A 19,265-nucleotide genomic window follows, 5' to 3' on the forward strand; every position below is an offset into this window, starting at 1 on the left:
ATGGATCACTGTGCTTGCCTAATGCCTTCACCAAATGTTTCAAGAAGAAAAATAACAAAATGCTTAATTCTTCTTGTGTTAGCTTCCAAATTCAAGCATGGCTATCCCTAGCTTGGGTTTAAACCCATTTCCTGTTTTTTCCGCCTTTAAGGATATGTGCACTCAGCACACCCTAACCTACCCTGAACCCCAATCCCTGGAGAGGGAGGTTTCAGTATCCCTCACACATCTTGACTGTTCAGTGGGAGGAGAGGGGACACCAGACACCGAACACTACATCAGAAGAATGGTTAGAACACAGACGAGAGGATTCTGGCATAGGTTTATGATCAGGGGATCTCCGGCTATTATAAAATGCAGCATCTCTCTCGAATTCTCTTCGCCAAGCTTTTCCGCTTCTTTTTTCCATTTTTCTCCTTGCTGTCCTCCATTTTCCGTGCCCTTATTTCTCTCATCAGGTCAAAGAACACCTGCAGAAGGCAAAATATTTTCAACATCAGCTTTTGTTTGCATTACAGGACAGAGGTCGAATGAACATTTCTTGCGCTTTTAAGGCACTAAGGTACACCTTCAGTTATTTTATTTTTTTTTTTAAAGCTTTCCATTCGAGGATTACCACCCAAGCCCCTTTTCTCACTGTATTTGCTTTGCTGATGTTCACATATGATTCCAGAACAAGTTGAACCTATAACATCAGGCTAGATCATATGGTTTTCATGTTATTTTGTGCAAAATCCCTTGCTCCAGGTAAAACCTGCTAATTGTTTCAAAGTGTTATACTTTTGCTAGAGTGAGGACGTTCATGCACTCCCTTGTCTGACTATTCCAAAAAGGTCAGTGTGTCTACACCTCTGCCAGGCCCAAAAAAGTTTCCTGGGAGCAATATCTGAACCTCTGTATGAGACAATATGGAAGTTTTTCCCATTTCACTGTTTTGTGTTACCGTGTTCTGACATTCAGGCCTTCGCAGAACTGTACACGGTCCTTCCATGTCACTCTGACAAGCTTGTTGATGTGGGAATCCTGCAGCGGGCAACACCCCGCTTCAGCGTTTCCTGCCTCACCTTGTCGACATTGGCGCGGGTCTTGGCGGAGGTCTCCACATAGCTGACGCTCCATTGCTCGGCTCGGGCCTTGGCCTCCTCCAGGCCCACCTGCCGCCGGTCCTCCAGGTCCGACTTGTTCCCCACCAGGAGAAAAGGCACATTCTCATCCTCCTTCACTCTGAGTATCTGCTCCCTGGGGAACATGCGAATGTCAAGATGGGTCTCAGCAGATCCTGATTCCTTAACCTTCTAGGTTACAAGCTCCTTAAACTATTAGCTGGGGCAGCAGTATGGCGCAGTGTGCTGAAATCCTGTGGGGATCAACAGTCCTCAATCCCCACAGGATTTCAGCAAGTTTTCTGATAGTGGTAGATGATGCTTACAAGCCAGCTGCAAAGTTACCATTTGAATATGTTAAATTGATGATTTAGAAAAGGTGGATTAATGTCTCAATACAACCTGCAAATATGTTGGTTACAACACAGCTTTGGTTTACATTTGGTCTCTTCTTGCTTGTCAATTCAGATTTTAAATATATTTGGAGAAAAGGATGTTCAACGGCTCTTGTTTTTGTAGTTTTTACAAATGAACTTTCCACCCACAACAGGAAATGAGTCTCAGTGGTCTGACCACAAGTGAAGAAACCAGCTGAGGATCGACAGGATTGTCTCTGTGGTAAAACTCCCTTCACATGACAAACTTACTAATTTACTCAAAAGGTAAATGTTACTACAGGTAACAGAGAACAAACACTGATTTCATTACACATGCACAGACATATATATGTTTGATTAAAAAAAGCATATGTAATACACATTGGCATCCAAATGTACTGTTACAATATCACTGTAAATCCAGAAAACAAATAATTACTTTTCCAAAATGTTGGTATTCTAATCATTTTCCATCATCTGCATAATTTTGATTTTCTACTACCCTATGCATACAGGGATATCCTCATTTTTATCCCCATCTCTTCCAAAGTGAAAGGAACACCAAAGATTGCGGAGAGCATTTCAATATAGATTCCGAAAATAATGATACTTGTTTGAACTCAGCATTCTACCTTCCTCTTCATTTACCTTTCCCATTTCTCTCCCCCCATCGCTCTCTTTTCTGTGCTACCTGAAATCAGCGGTGGCTGCGAAAGACTCCTGCTCAGTGATCGAGAAGACACACAGGAAGCCCTCTCCGCTGCGGAAGTAGTTGTCCCGGATGGCAGCATAGTCCTCTTGTCCAGCTGTGTCCAGGATGTCAATCTGGACCTCCTCCCCATCCAAAACTACCTTCTTCCTGTAGCTGTCTGCTTTTGTGGGTTCATAGTCTTCTACAAACTTAAAGAGCAAACAGTAACAGTGAGGTGAAACCTCAACAGTCCACAATGGTAAAAACAAGCATTTCATTTTGAAGACCAAGACTTATGGTTAAATACCATCAGCGGAAAACTTAAACAACTGGATGGGGGTGTGAGAGATGGATTTCCCTGTGACCTCCACACAGATACACACACACGCACACACACAGACAGAGTATCTGGAAAGAGTGCTCACCTCGTCATACATGAACTGCAGAGTGAGGGCGGATTTGCCCACCCCTCCACTCCCCACCATGATCACCTTGTGCAGGGCCAGAGAGTTCTGCCCCTTGGGCTTGTTGGCTGCCATGGCCACACACACAGGGAGAGAGATGGAGAGGAGAGAGAGAAGGCCTGCAGTGTCCCTCAGTGCCCTGGGGGCAGAATACCGATGCTCTCTGAAACAAGGAAACAAAACACATATATGTGAATAATTCATTTTCAGTGTTGAGGACAAAAACAATCCAGACACTTTTACACTGTTCAATTGGTCAGTCTGAGGTAGCACCTCATGACACTGACAGGGGATACACCACTCTGTCATACATACAGTCCTGAACAAAAGGCCATGTTTTGTAGTCAGAATAAGTGATCAATATCTCAAAAAAAAGCTCCCGTCATCCATCAAAGAAACTATACTGTTGAATTCAGAGGGATGGTTGACTTTAGAAAAACCACAGATGTGCTCCATTATTGCCAGAAATGCATTGATATTTACCTTTTTAACTCCTTTTTACAACCATGTAGTATACTATCCTGAACACAAGGGGGCAACCTGACTATGTCTCACCTCACAGTGAAAATACTGAGTGACTGATGCAACATCTTGTGCCAGGTAATGAGAGGACCATATCATTATCCATGTAGTAATTCAAGTGTCGTGGACACAAGCCTGCTAGGAAGCCCTTAGCATATATTACAAGGCTCTTTGAGAACCATGTGTTAGGCTGATTGGTTGCTAATTACAAGTGTCACTTTAATTACAGTCAAGATTTCTTTGGGAGTTAGCGTTCAACATTTATGCATTTTAATGAGTACAGACAATTGCTTGTTGGCACCATTCGGAGACACTCAACTTAAGCATGGTGTGAGTATCAGGTTGTTTTATTGGCTTGGATCCAGCCTGTGTGTTGGAGCACCTCAGTTTGACTAGTGTCAGATTGTATCTACAAATGCCTTTAACACAGGAACCGTTCCTTTCCCATTTCATATAAAAGCTTCCTGGTTAACATGCTCAGGTATTCAATTTCCATTTGGTGTCTCATGTGACTGCAGCACTGAATCCCTCACTACAGGCAGCTCATTAGCTCTGGTTTTACAATGTAACAGCGGAAATAACTGTAACAGCAGTGAGATACCAGGGCTAGCACCCCTCTAACAAGTACAAATGGAATCAATAATTTGTGATTAGCAGTAATCCTCCTTGTTGTCAAACCAATATGTCAGAGTATGCGAAGCGCAGTCAGAAACTGGAGAGCTTCAGAGGCTGGTAATTGTAATAAATCACTAAAATCAATCCTAAGAGAGGCCTTTCAAGGGGTCAAGTCTAAACTGCCTACTTTTGCACTGGAGTACTGAATGATAAAAATTCAAAGCACTGGAATCTGTTCGTCCTCAAAAATAACGGGATTGCCACTTTTGTCCCAATCACAGGCTGGCAGTTTAATCTAATGAACAAATAAATCAACAATAGATTGAAATATACTACAGAAGAAGTGAATTAAGAGCAAATTTAGTTTTGGATAAAAAACAAAACCCTGCCTTTAAGAAGAAATGGCGTATCAGCATATGTGCCCTTTCAAATGCCAATATAAAACATATTGGTAAGTAATTGATCAGTAAGATTTTACTGATCTCTCTCTCTCTCTGACATACACGCATATACAATATGCGACATAAAGTTAGCCAAATGTAAACAATACCAATACAGTGGTCAATTTGTTCTCCCTTTACTTGTTTACATTTCACATTAAGGCCACAAAGATGACATCATTTTTATGAATACAGCAGAACAATGAATCGTTATTAAAGTATATCAGCCTTTTGGCTCTGGCCCAACTGGCACTGATACACAAACTGGAGGATTTCTACTTCGACATCAACTGAATGCAATAAACCCGTTTCCAAGCTGCAGTGTCATCAGGGGATAGAAGGTCAAGTGGAGCTAATCTAACACGCATTTTCTGTAAATGTTATAATAAAGTGGTATAACAGTATTTCTGAGGTTGACATCCTGAGTGCCTACTATGCAACATTTTGTAAGGGGATGGGAATAAAGCTGTTGAATGTCTCCCCACTCTTTTCCAAAGGATAAATAACCTTTGTATGGGTGAGTAAAACATGAAAGCCCTCTCATAATAAGAGTGGGCCACAGCGGTGTTGTTCAGTAGGGTGTGAGTGGGCTTCACCAGACCATGCAAGGCCTCATATCCCAGCGTGTAATCGCAGTGTCACATGAAAGGTTTTGCACTCCACATGCTCACACCTTCCTTGACCCTTTTGCTCTGGGATCCCAGTGACCTTCTCAAGAACTTACAAGGCTGAATTACTTTGTGACAAACATCCTTGTGCGCACAACCTCTCTCTGATTCAAATTCAAAATCAGCAATCTTTTTACATGAAGGCTGGAATATTCCCGCAAAACTGCACAGGGAAAGAGCCTTTAACAGCATGCTCTGTCCTGGCCCTGGCTTCTATACTGGTCCATGGATGTTTGAGAGGTACCAACTGTACAGGAACGCTTAACAGGACATGCTAAGCCAATTTACAGCCGCACAAAATATACTGCCTCAAGGAGAGCCTGGCAAAAATGGAAGTGCCTACAGAAGCCTGTCAGAGAAATGACTATAGTGTCCATTCAGTCGGCATGACTTCTACAGCTTTCATTTGACCGGACCAGCTGTACGGACACCAACCGATTTAATGACAGGCTCAGCACAGCCAAAGTATGGCAAGTGGAGAATAACTATGAGATCAGCAAGCTTCACATTGTACTATACTTCTTTGCTTCTCTTGTTATTCTTAAAGAACATGAGTTAGTGAACTGTGCCCACCACATTTTTAAGGTTTTCCTGGAAAAAATGGAGCAGGACACATTAATTTAATCAGAACTTGACATGGTAAACCTAAATAAACATGTAGTTGAAAACTATAATTCAAAAATGTAGTTTTGTATAAAGAAAACCACAAGGGACTGTTCAGTATGTTCACTGGATAGATCTACCATATCTCTGGATCTAGTTTTCCAAACTAGAACAAACTGACACAGTCCATAAAAGATACTTGTGGAAACTGCACTTCCAGTTAATCCACTTAGCATATGTTAATTATCCATGAAGACATTTCAGTGCACTGATAAACATGCATATGGTCGCGGTCGGGCAGAAACCTTGTATCTCTATATTTCATCATTTTCATTTTTTTTTCATACATCAATGCTACTGGCCACCCTTTACGTCTGTCTGTGGGTTTTACAAATATTTAACCAATTAAAAGTATTTGAGGGAGTTACGAGCTTGTGACTAAATCTCGTAACTCCACTGGATCCTCCAACTGTCAGCAAAACCTCATAGCTCCACCCCACCTCCATCTTGAATGAAGTGCAGCACACAGCAGAGCTGAAGGTAAACAGTGAGGAGGCGATTTCGTCTGAGGCAAATAGCTCAATAAAATGTCTTCAAATTAGCCCTAGACTATGCAGTGTACCTGTTTATCAAATTTTGCTCCAATGTTAACATTGTGATTATAGATATAAGCGTTTGCTGAGGAGACTAGCGTAGCTAGCTAGCGATGTGACAAGAAATGATCAGGTTATTCATAGCTTTTCTCTCGCTAACTAGATCAATCCCTACTTCATCAAAAGTAATACTTATTAGAAAACTCAGTTAAAACTCTGTCCATTATTGAAACAGCGATGATAAATGAAGCATGAAACACTAAGTCTATAAAGGCTAATGGTTTAAGTATTTGAGGCCTGAGACATGTGGGAGCAGAGAAGAGTGCAGGCAAATCACGGTAGGTTGGAGCGCAGTTTAGTCTAGCATTTGCCTTCTAGTCATAGCCAATACTGTCTTCAATAGCCTGTTCATAGCACTTAATCTTTTATAACAAGAGATTTTGGCCAAATGTATTCAAAAACTGAGCGCAACTTTGTAACCTGTAAGTTAATGATAACATAATGCGATGCACTTAGATGCGGCCGTTCTAATCAATGGCGGACAAAATGCTTATCTCGACATTCGCTGGTCAAAAACCTTGTAACTCCATTTGAGCTTGATTTTGGTAAAATAATAATATAATGACACATGCAAGTATAAAGACACAACACCAACTTTGACGACGCAGTGTTCAACCTAAAAATGCACAACAAAATATGTTGCACTTTGTCACATAGTAAGTATTTCTCAAAATATTGTTTCACGTACTGAAAACACCATTCACAGAAAATCATGTTGCACATCAAGAATGCAAGTTTATTTATTTCAAATGGTTCTTGGGGTGGAGGAATTGCTTCAGTGCATAGATCAAACGATCAGCTGCAATTTTAATTGAGTGTCTGAATGTACCAGGAAGTTCCATCAAAATATCAAAATGAATGCATAAAACATGTAAGCTTGTGAAAACCAGACAGTCATTCCTACAGACTCACTTTGTTCTCTAGCAACAAACACTCTTGACATCACTGCCCCAAGAGAGTTGAGTAGACACAGCGGATAAATAAAAACACTCAAATTACAACTCTCTGTAACAAATGAACCTTTTCTGAAGGCTCCATGCATCAGAAAACAAAATCAGATCTTGAAAGAAAACAGGAGCCGTTTCACACAAGACTAATCTTTTCTGAAGTTGGTGAAGTATTTATTGACATTTTGCCTTCCTTGGAAAGTGCAGTCCTGAGAGAATTTTCAAGCTTTGAAAGCTTCCCAGTATCACCCCACATCCATTTAATCTACTGTTCTCAGTACATCTGATGAAACCTCCCTGCGGTTTTTAGTTTTCAACCTGCAATCATTCCCCGCATAACACATAGGAAAGGTAAATCTTCCAAATACTGTAAAGAAAACAAGAAACAGCCTAACTTTTCTTAAAAAACAGCATGGCATCCATCAGATTGAACAGTATACTGTTTATTTAAAGTTTTTAGAATTTATATTGCCTGAATTACTTTTGTAAATGTCCACCTCCTTTAATAAAAATTAAGATCCTCAAAATGTACTTGTAAATAACTCAAGTTTTAATGAGTGAGTCACCACTGAAGTGTCTGATGAAAGTCACATGTTGAAACCCTTGCGACCTCCACCAAAGGAACAGCCATACAGGTATAAAGGTGAACTGTGGGAGAAGACGGTTAAAATAACCTGAAAACATGAGGGAAAACTAGTTCTATTTGAATACGGTATACTGTTCTGCCTAAAAGAATGATTTTTGATAAACATTTTTTCCCCAATTAAGGCATTATACCGCCAATCAATTAGCAAATTACAGCTCAGCTCTTAGTACATTTATGCCAAAGACAGCTACTGAAAATGAACAATGCCCCCACATGTCATCTTGCACAAGTGCACAGCAGGGAGAGGAACAGATGGCTTTGTAGGCCTCTTTACACTTCTGTGTGCTTTCCACAAGAGATGTCAAACCATTACACTGGATACAGCTAGGCTGGTTGTTGGGAAATATCACTCAACTCTCAATACTATCCTTGGGCTATATAACTCATATACCTATATAGCATCATTTACTGTTAGCTAGCCAAGTTCTACAATTGGGTATTTGGTTCATGAAAGAAAGTTTGACTAGGGTCGTGTTTATTTACAGACTCTGTATGTTTATATAAACTCTTTATGTCAGATATAAAGTGCTGTTAAGTGTGACATTTGCATTTGTTAAATATACAGTTGAAATGTTCTGTTTTAAAGCAGTTCTGACTGATATCTTGCCCATTTAGTTAATTTTGCAGCCCAACTTCTCATTGTAAAGTGAAACTACAACAATATTTTAGCATTTAAAGTCAAGCTTACTTACTGAAATTGTTTTCAGACATCAAACTAACAAATCAACAACCAAACAAGTTGGGGGTCTTCTTGTTTCCTTGGACAAGTATTTTATTAGTTTGTGCATATCAGGACTCCATGTACCGAAAGCAAATTCCACCGACCTTGGTCGAATGGTCATTAAAGATGATTCTTCTTCTTCTGATGTGGGATTTTGTTGGATGAAAAGCCATTACATGTGGGTCCTGTTTGTTGAAACAATAATAAGAGACTGAAAAAGTCCCAAAAACAGCTCTATCACATACGCACTGAAACTGCACTGGGGAAATGCACACAAATCACTCTGAAAATGTGACCTTGGCCTTGTGTGTCAGTCTCAGGAGAACACCCTTGATAAAGCACTCTCCCATGGATAGACATAGCTGACATTCTGAGGGGTGCCTGTGCTGAGTCGTGTCGGCATCCACTGTCTACATGTCGTCAGTGACAGCAGAGCACATATTCCGCCCCCTGCGACGGCTGCACTGTATGCCCCCCCCCCCCCCCCCCCCCCAAAAAAAAACAAATGGAGAGGAGTGCAGATTTGCTCCAGTGGGGAGTGCTAGCAATGTGAGAAAAACAGTGGGAGGGTTGTGGCTGTATCAGGAGCGGGAAAGCACCTAATCTTGAGAAAGGCACGGAGAGAGGGAGAAGGGTAAGGGGGAAATGACTGAGGGCCTGTCAGTTTATTCAGACACTGTAAACTGTAATACAACTGTTACGCACTGTGACTTGGTTAATTGAAGTTACTTTTACTTACCGGTTTAATTCATTATCATCTGCTAACTTAATTATTTGCTATTAATTAATTTTACATACCCTTTCAGATTTGAATGCAAAAACGATCACATCCCCCCCTGTTATGAGAATTCAGACAGGACCAGGACAGACTGTAAACTCAGGACTATTCCTTCATTGATTTCTATGGAGACTTATTGAAAGCTGCCCCCCTGAGCTGTAAATCAGGTGGCTCAGAGCAGCGAGGCAGCTGGAGTTCCTTGAAAGACCCTTTTGTTGATCTGCACAGAGACCAAGGTTAAAGCGAGCACTGGTGTCTGCCAAAACCCAAGGGAGGGGGAGATCAAACTTCATTCAAAGATGTCCGGGCTTTCCTTGCCCCGGATTCAACTCTTTCAAGTCAAAAGCTGCCGAGTACATGTTTTAACGTTACAGTGGCTCATTTATTCTGCCAAACTGCAACAGAAATGAATGCCTCTCTACCACCACAAAAACAGCATCAAACACATACTGAATTAAGCAGAATTAACCTTTAACTTTTCAGCCCACAACGGGGGGAGGCTGGGGCTTCAGTTTAGGGTGTGTGTTAGCGGATAGGGGAACAGCCCTGCAGCGGATGTAATCTCCTGGGGGGCCCTGTGTCTGCTAGAGTCCGTTAGAAGCCACACTCGCCACACCCTCCTCCTCCTATGCCACATCTCTCCTCCTGTAAGCCTTTAACAAACTCCATACACCCTGACAGTTATGAACCACAGATCTCATCCCTGTTGCACCAGGACCTGCTGGGCCATGCTCTCCAATCTACTGCCACCACAACCACCTCAAAATGGACAGGTTGAGAAAGCATCTCAAGGCAGACCTGATTTACATAGTAAAACCTCTGCTGCTAGAGTAGGAGGGTGCTCTATACTTTGTTGCTGGATGAACAAGATTTTATGCTGCGTGTACAATGAAGCTTTGAGGTATGATAGAGAATATTTAACTGATGATTATTATTGTAAATCAGTTCCAAATCTGTAAAACGTGACAGTGGAAACACCACTTGCCATATGATAAAAAGACACATCACTTCAGCACTCGGCAGCTGCTGAGCAGGAAGGGGAAAAGACTTACCAGGCACAGGAAGAAAACACATATTTCAACATATTTACTGAGATGCATTTAATATTTTGAATTGTTTTAATTAGATGCCTTTTATTAAGGCATTAATTTTGGTAGTATTCATATTTCCAAATCATTTTCAAGGTACACTATCAGTTTCAAGGAATTTTAACAATTCCACGTCTGTTTTCTCTGCAATGCATATTCCATTGGACCCTTCAGGCTTTTACCACCGAACAAGTCCTCAGAGTGGTGCGAAGCATACCTGAATGGCAGACTAACAAAACCTACGATCAACACAAAAACGAACCTCCCCTCACCGCAGCCTCCAAAGGGGCTCCCCTTTACAAGGCAGGACGTTCTGATGTTGTCAAGTACTTCCATTACGAACTGCAGAGACCTCTTCCATTAAAACCGCACCTTCAATGTTACACAGTGCTGCTGGCGATATGCGTGATCCAATGACCACTGCCCAAGAACCACGGCTGCTTTTGCTGCATTGTGTATGGCGTCACAATGAAGCTCAAACAGAAACAGCTCAGCTTCACCCATGTACAGCAGAAGGAACAAACACTTACAGGAGCATGAACGACTTTCACCACCTACGCATCTTTTTTTCTCTTCCTCTTCCGTCACCTCTCTTTCACTTTTCTCTTTGTTGGAAAGAAATGAGAATGCCTGGGAGAGAAACCTGCAACAGACCCAGGCAGCATTTCCATCACAGCCCAAAAAAAAACAAAGACAAATGTCTGACATGGTTAAGACATCACAACCCCACTGTGACACTCTATGCACACCATCAATACAAGCTGATCACTGGCCTCCACTCCTGCGAATCAATTCCCTGACCTTGGCCCAGCCTAGGATGAGTGGCATTCCTGAAAGCATACCGCTGCTCCACACTGCCAACTAGGGCTGGGCGATATGGCCGTCGCGATATATATCGATTAGCTATTTTTAGCGCAATAACAGCTATCCCCGGCATGTGACGTTAGGTTTCTTCCCGTATTTTTTCCCCCCTGTATTCATACCTGATGCGGGAGCACAGCTCCAGTTTTCCGAGGCCATGTGAAATGCTTCCGGGGGAAAAAAAGCCACTTGTATCTACTTTATGTTGATATCACTGCAACAGCACTATGCTGCTTCCATGTGGTAGACAGAAACAAATTGGCTACAAAGATAAAGAGTGAAAACATATGCTGTGTGTTTTTCAAAGCTAATAGGCAACTTAACAAACATACAGATACAAGTGATATTCTTCTGCCCAGGAAGCATTTCATTGAACTTTCGAGGTGTGCTCCCGCATCAGGTATGACTAAAGGGAATAAAAATACGGGAAGAAACCTAACGCCACATGCCAGGGATAGCCGTTATTGCACTACAAATAGCTATACGATATATCGGCTACATCGCCCAGCCCTAGTGCCAACCTGTCTGAGCCAAGCACCCTATAGGTCTGACACCAGAACACACACTGCAGCCTTGACTGGGCCCAATCCTTACTGTTCTCACTGGAGCACAGGAAATAAGAATATGGTCACTAGGGAACAGCAGAGCTTCTCCAAAACAACATGAGGAAAGGTAGGCTGAGATGTGAGCATTGCTCACCGTGTGGCTGCCCAGCTGTTTTCAACCCCTCTGCAGAAACGCGGCAAAGCAGCTGCTGACCAGCTGTCCCGCTCTGACACAGCTCCCACACCACAGCTCTCCTGCCACAGCTTGGTTATGATAGCCACAGTTTTAACACTGTACAGCCATACCATAACTCTGCAACTTGAGCAAAAGACTTCATGGTAGAAATCGACAAGCGGTGCAAAACAGTAAGGGCAAATGACAGTTTTCAAAATAGTTAAAAAAAAAAAAAAAAGCCAAGCCAAATGTCTTTGACACGTTTTTATGCCCATGGGCGTTTACTCTGTATTCATATTTCAAGTCAAAAAATGTGAATAAGCATATTGAAAAATGTTCAATGAAATGCCTTTTGTCATTTGGAGTGACTGATGTCACTGTAGTGGAAGTGGAAATTCCCCCAAGTTATATTCTGTGGTTACACTGCATGATTTTTCTTCAAATTTAAGGGCAATAATATTGACATTAATCTGTAGCCATAACATGTACTATCACTGTTCAATTTTCATTCTCCTGAGGTTACAAAAAATTACATTACAATTGTCTCTAGGCATGCCAGGGATCAAGAAGGTCAAATTATTCAATAGTTAATGGAGGCTTACAAACCTCTCTGCAAAGTTAAACAGGTTATTGGTGCTACTCTTCTTGATGTCATGTCACAAAGGTAGTTTTTGTCACATGATCTAAAATGGTTTTTAATGTTGGCTACACTGTATGACATTCAGTAAAATACATTTTTGGGACAAACGTCTTTCAAGTAAAACAATATTTTAAAATACAAAAGATATACCTGGTCCTCAATTCATCACAAACCCTCACAAATGTCAACTTAATAGTAAGAGTAATAGTATTTATTTGTGTTGAGGTGTAATATATGCACTGTCCACCATCACATAGCATGTGAAGCATCATATTCAGTTTAAAATCTCATGTAAATAGAAACAGTTCTCAAACATGGCGAAACAAAAAAATTAAAATGACTGAATTGAAAAATCAATGAAATACACAGAAAAATACTTTCTAAAGATTATTTGAAGATGTGAAACTAAATTAGGAAATATAGAATATTACTGAACATGATAAAAACAGACAAAGGTAACATTTCCACACAAGAGGTTTCTCACTGGTGAAAAGCATGTAAGTGAAATTAAGTATTTTCCCCAAAATAAATTCTCTCATGCTATTACAATTTACTTTAATATCAGAAGGAAAGACAGAACTGATTTTCATCAAGAAATCTATAAAGGACTGAATGACATCACCAATACCAGTGGCAATCTTTCAAATATTTTACACTACTGGCCTGATATGCCACAAACTGTAATTCAATGTCATTCAATATATTAAGTAGGAATAGGGAAACTGCTACATATGGATACCCCAACAACCTGTACCAACAAAGTCAGTGTTAAGTGAAAGGACATTCAGCGACATGATATGAAGACATCATAAAGTATGATACAGCACGCTTGACCATATTTACTAACTCTACCATAAAACCTGTCCATAACAAAAGTGAAAGATCTTTGAAAGGGTTGTTCAGTATTATTCCTGGTGGACTATATACAAAGGAAATGTATTGCTTTTTAGCAATTATGTCTAGTATCAAAAACAAATCTTGATACTAGAGCAACTAGAGACTAGAGATACCACTGAGCAACAGGTGAAAATAGCCATAATCGGCTTCAAAATTAATTTTTAAGCAACCTTAACAATAACAATCTTCAGCACCTTCATTAAGCATCTTCTAATGTGAAACCACATCATCATCTGAGAATCCCCTCATCAGGGAGTCCCCTAATTCTGTCAGGGCCACACGTAATAGCACCCACTTGAAACTCAATGCATGCCTCGTTGTCTATGGTGGGAAGTGAAATAAGGGTCTGTCCTTGATCCCTTCTCCCAAATCACTGTTCCCAAACCACAGCATGCCAATGACTTCCTCTGAATTCAAACTACAGACAGCTAAATAAGAAGCCCCATTAAGTAAGCTTTTTCAAACCTTTTCCCGCTCTTTTCACACTTTAAAAATACTCCCCCTCATGGCACTGTCCATAAATTCACCCTGCAAGCAGGCCTACATAACTCTGCATCACGACACACGCTCACCTTCTCACCAAGCCTGGAATGAGTGGCCAGTCAAATAAATAAATAACACAGACAGCAACCGGGTTATGAAATGGCTTTCTCAGTATCCATCTGCAGAGAACAAGCAGTTCATTCATTAAAGTTCAGGCGCTCATTCTGCTTTGAACTAAATGATCATGAAAACAAGGGAATCTATAATCCTTGAAACACAGCAAAGACTTTAGCAGAGAGTAAGCGGAATGTAAAAGTATAACCACACTAGTTATGCTGGTCATATACCACTGTAACGCCTCTTGAAACACTTGAACTTCTGTCTTTGCATCCTTTGGGCTTTCGTGTCTGGTTAACGGCTCATGCAGACATGACTGGTTTGTTCCGTGGTATCCTTCTTTACAAAACCCTGGGCATGGTGGGGGTAAAGAAAAAACGTCCACCCCTCCGAGCTGCTGTCGGAAACAATCCCACTACATTGTCTCATAACTATGTCTGATGTAGAGCAGGCCTTACTGGTACTACTGGCTCTTGCTGAGGGTTGTAGTGGAAGACACCCGCAAATTCCCTACTAGTAGAAAACCAACACTAATTAGGATTGAGTGGGACATTGTGAAATAACGCTCTTTTTTTTGGACTGGCCACATCAAGTTATAGTTCAGAGAGTTTACACATTTATCACTGAACAACAAAAAAAGACGGATCGTAAGATTGCAGCTTATTTGACAAAGAGGAACAAGTAAATAAAAGAGAAAGACTCTGACATGGTTTAAAGGAAGCACTGAAAAAGTACAACTCCACAGAGAGCAGCCGTTCAGTCGCAGACATCAGATGAGTGGAAGAGGCCTGAAGCGTAGGCCATTGTGCACAGCCACTGACAACAGCAGCAAAGCTTCCTCATCCCCTTCCTGGGCAACCTGAAAGAATGGACTATCAGATCATAGACAGATCTGTGACCCCTGGCCTGCTTTTCCAATCTCACACACCAGCACTGTCTATTCCTTTCCCCCTCAATCCCTGCAATAAAAAAGATTGGTTGCGCATTACAGTGGACTAAATGATCCACAGTAACGGAAAACCATTAGATGTAAAGTCCTGCGTTAAGACATATGATTTTAAAAGAACTTTGAAAGTGCCACTACTAAATTTTGACTATATCTAAAAATGGGCCTTCATGAAAACAAAGCCATGTGAGGATCTTGCATCTACTTTTCTACTAAAGGAACACATTAGAAGAAACACAGGGGAGAAACAGTATCTGCCTGACTCTTTCTCTGTTTGGTTTTGAAAGTGCCCACCCTGAACTGAACTGCAGAAAGGCTGCCTGTGTGGGTGTGAAGGCTACAGTACTACAGTCCACATCCAGACCAACGTGGAACTGAAGCACAGTAAGCAAATTGGCACCAAAAGCATTTATATCATGGCTTTATTTATAATCTGTAATATTAACACACCTCAGTGACAGTATTCCACTAAGATTTTTGGAAACCTGTGAAAGGCTACAGATTTGGTCCCAGTTGCACTCAGCACGCCCATCTTCTACTAACACGCAAGCAACTATAGAATGTGCCACATTTGAAATGAGACCAGACAATGTGTGCACTCTTTTATGAATATTAACAAATGATCATCAAGCAGTATCATAACAATGTAATGTTCTTCCTTAAGTGGCAAGAAAGGTTTTGGCCTAAAAACTTTTAACTGATGCTGCATATCGTACTCTCTCTTTTTTTTGCTGAGTCTTAAGCTGTTGATACTTTTAGTGCTGTCCCTGACACTAAAGCCAACCACTCAAAATGACAAAAAGTAATCTAAATCAGAAGTTGGGTATGTCTGGGAGCCCTTAAAATAAAATAAATATGGCTTCCAATTGAACCTGAAACCCCATTTACTTTACTCCTCCTACTGCCATTAGAGAGACCACTGAAAATGAGAACACACAAATGAAATATGCTAGTTCAGTACATTTAAAATAGCTTCTTTGACATTCAGTTACACTCCAGTCTCCAGTAAAGAGCAACAAATATACATACACTGACTTACTTCACTGACCTTTAGAACAGTTAACGTGAATAAATTACACATCTGTGGATTAAAAAAAAGCACTTGGAATTGCAACGGGGAATTGCCTTGTGGAAAAACGATAAAAGACAGGTTGTATTAGATGAAACAGGCCTGTATAGCATGTTTTAAACAAATGCTGACATTCTGCACATTTTACCCTCTCACTGTGCCCTGATGTAGGACATCGAGTGTTTCCCAGTTAGTCACATCGCCTTGCAAAGGGCGTGGTTTTGAACATATTCACACACCAACAGAGAATATCGTTGTGGTTTGTCACTGAGTGTTGGCTGACCATTTTATCAATAGGCGCCAAGCATGCAAGAAAAAATTCCCGTTTTTGGTATAACATATATATCGTAGCTACCGACAGACAGAAGGTCTAGTATCCAAGCCACCTGTTCCATCAACCGTTTTACCCCTACACTATATGCATCGCTAAACCAGGTACACCAGTTAGAGAACGTTAGCCAGTCAATCAATACTGACTGACTTTTTTTTTTTTTTTTAGCAAAGTACAAGGATACAGGATTCGCTAACTGGCGAAATGAACCAGCTAACATTACATAACATACATTGTTGTTAAGTATGTGGTGAACCAACTAATTAGCTAGACTAATTGCTATGGAAATCAAAGCATAATACATCTATTTATATAGATGGATAGCGGTGTTACGGTTTCTTCGCTGCCTTTCTTAACTTACTTAGCGAGTGCCTAGCCGAGTATTGTCTTTAAAAGACAGTCATGATTTTTCCACTCACGTAGTAGAGCTAGCTACATCGCTTCAACTGGTTTCACCGGGCAATTAAGAGTATTTCAGTGCAGCGAGGTAAAAGGTGACAGTGCAGAAACAAGCCGTGTAATTGGTTAATTAGCTAGTTAGCTATAATCATTTGATGTTACAGAAGGTTGGTCCATTCGTGTCGTCTCCCACCATCTTTGCGTTAATCTAAAATCTACCCAGCTAACAGTTAACATTAGACGCACCACAAATCAGAGATTCAGACTGTAGTTGCATAGCTAGTTACCCGGTTACCTAGCTCGCTGATCACACTGCAATGTTCACGGTCGGGTGGCCAACACATGCTGATAGCTATTTAGAAAAACTACAGCATGTTCTGTAGTGCGAGTTCGAGAAAACAAGGAGCCAAATGTCAACTCCGAGTTCGCAAATAACAGTTATGGATAGCAAGCTAGCCGGTTAGCAGCAGAATCGTTTCAACTGTTTCAACAGCTAAGCAAGGTGACTGCAAAGGGAAAGAGGTTTCTTCTGTTCGCTAGCCAGCAAGTATAAACGCACCTCCAAGAGCTCGTCACCAAATGCAATGTCAGTGTTTGCTATCGAAGGCGTCTGACTGCCAAAACAATATTAATGCCACTCACAGCACGGAGTTGCTACTGCCAAAACCGGACTTGAGTGCGGATTTGTAACGTTAAGCAAAGAAATATAGCTACAGAGGCAGAATCCCTCCCATATGCTTACCTTCTGCCCTCGAAAATAAACAAAACTGGGAAAAAGTGAAGAAACTGCGCTCCTTTCTTCTTATTGGTTAATGCTAGCTATATTATCTCCTGCACAATACAACCTTTTTTCAGCCCCCACCTACAACCGTTGCGGTGGCGACGCTCCAGAGGCTCTCCCTTTGCTAAAACACATTAATATAAGCCTCTCCCAGTTTTGTATCGCTATCCAACTAGCTACCGTCATCTCAACATGGAAGTATGGCGATAGGGTGTGGGCGGCAGCGGGGGAGTGATGTCAACGCGTAAACGCCGTCCTGCAGCGGACATGTGGTCGTCATCAGAGTGGACAGAATCGAGTGCCTACTGTATGTAGATAGATATAGACTTCTAGATAGGTTGTACCTTGATGGGCTAGCCACTGTTGTGGTAGGTTCTTACGTTTCCACAATTCATTGAAATCTTGTGGTCCAGTGGGGCCAGACGTAGGTTACATCCCTTGTTAATATTTACACGACACATAATTTACAATGATCACACATTCCTCTCATAATCCCCCCCCCCACCCCTTTGCTCTCTGTTCATGTTATGTCTCTTAAAGTGCTCCGATGGAATTCTGGAAGTCTATAAAGTTAACAGTAGCTTGTGTCCACCTGAAGGAATCCACACTGACGAGACAGGGATATCTGACTGATGATGACTGATTACCATAAACAAATCACAGAGGTAGTTGTATTCAGGCTTGGCACCAGGAGAAAATACAGAGGGGTGAAACTGCAATCCACGGGGGTGCACCAAAAGTCATAAATATTATGTAGACATCAGGATATAAGGAGAGAACTGGGGTTACACTGAAATCCGTCTGGGTCCTAAGCACCCCCATCCCGCCTTGCCTGGTCTCACTTCTACAAAACAATGACTATTCTTGTTAAACAAATAGCTACATAACAAGGTAATTAGTCCAGACATTCACCTCAAGCTATATTGTGATGTCCCAGTAGAAAATATCTGCTTCTTTCATATAAAGACTTGAACTGCTCAAAGGATACACTTGTATTTGAACAAAGATTCTGATCATACATAAAGTGGTTGCCTGGTGCTCTTGAACAATCTACAATTGCTTCTAATCATGGAACCATTCCAGTAGTGTATTTTTATCATTTCAGTGGAGGTATAAATCTAAGTCTCATGGCTGTCTGATTGATTGCTCACCTTTATCAAGATAATAAAAAAAATCCTGACACACACCCACAGAAAGACCATGTGTAGCACAAAATCTAAAAGAAAAACAAATCATGATTTCAAAATATGGTGTAGGATACCACATGTCCTTTAGCAGATAATGACAAAACCAAAGAACAACTATAGGCATTTATGGCTGTAGAGTGGGGTTGAAGAACAGTATTAGCAGCTTACTCATCAGGCACATTGTGTTTGGTGCTTCACTAGTGAGATTCTGGATTTCAGAGAATTTGCATTTGTTTTCTTTGTTTTGCACTTTCTTTTGCATTTGCTTGCTTCAAATTCCATTTGCCTCGCACATAGTTTTTAAAACAGCTGCGATAAACCAGTACTGGTTAAGTCAGTGAGCTTTAACTATATTGGTTAAGTACAGGAAGCTTTTATTACTCAGATGGGCCACATAACATGATACTATAGTATAGAACACTGATTTGGCTGCTGTGTTGAGTGATGAGAAACACTTTGGTTGCCAGGCTACAAGGAAGCAAAGATCTCTGTGACAGTTGTTAGTCCTGTGCTGTAGT

At 41.1% G+C, this 19,265-nt stretch overlaps 1 protein-coding gene across 1 annotated transcript; it reads right to left on the reverse strand.

Moving 5' to 3' along the window:
• Positions 1–29: 29 nt before the first annotated feature.
• Positions 30–17,753, reverse strand: LOC118770434 (ras-related protein Ral-A). The gene is made up of 5 exons (XM_036518096.1): positions 17,522–17,753; positions 2,597–2,798; positions 2,172–2,380; positions 1,065–1,239; positions 30–470 (listed from the first exon to the last, which is right to left on the reverse strand). Exons 2-5 carry the CDS (start codon positions 2,708–2,710, stop codon positions 348–350), a joined length of 621 nt encoding a protein of 206 aa, XP_036373989.1. The 5' UTR covers positions 2,711–2,798; positions 17,522–17,753; the 3' UTR covers positions 30–347.
• Between the last annotated feature and the right edge of the window lie 1,512 nt (positions 17,754–19,265).

Source organism: Megalops cyprinoides, chromosome 2 (genome assembly GCF_013368585.1).
Source record: "Megalops cyprinoides isolate fMegCyp1 chromosome 2, fMegCyp1.pri, whole genome shotgun sequence".
Taxonomy (NCBI): Eukaryota; Metazoa; Chordata; class Actinopteri; order Elopiformes; family Megalopidae; genus Megalops; species Megalops cyprinoides.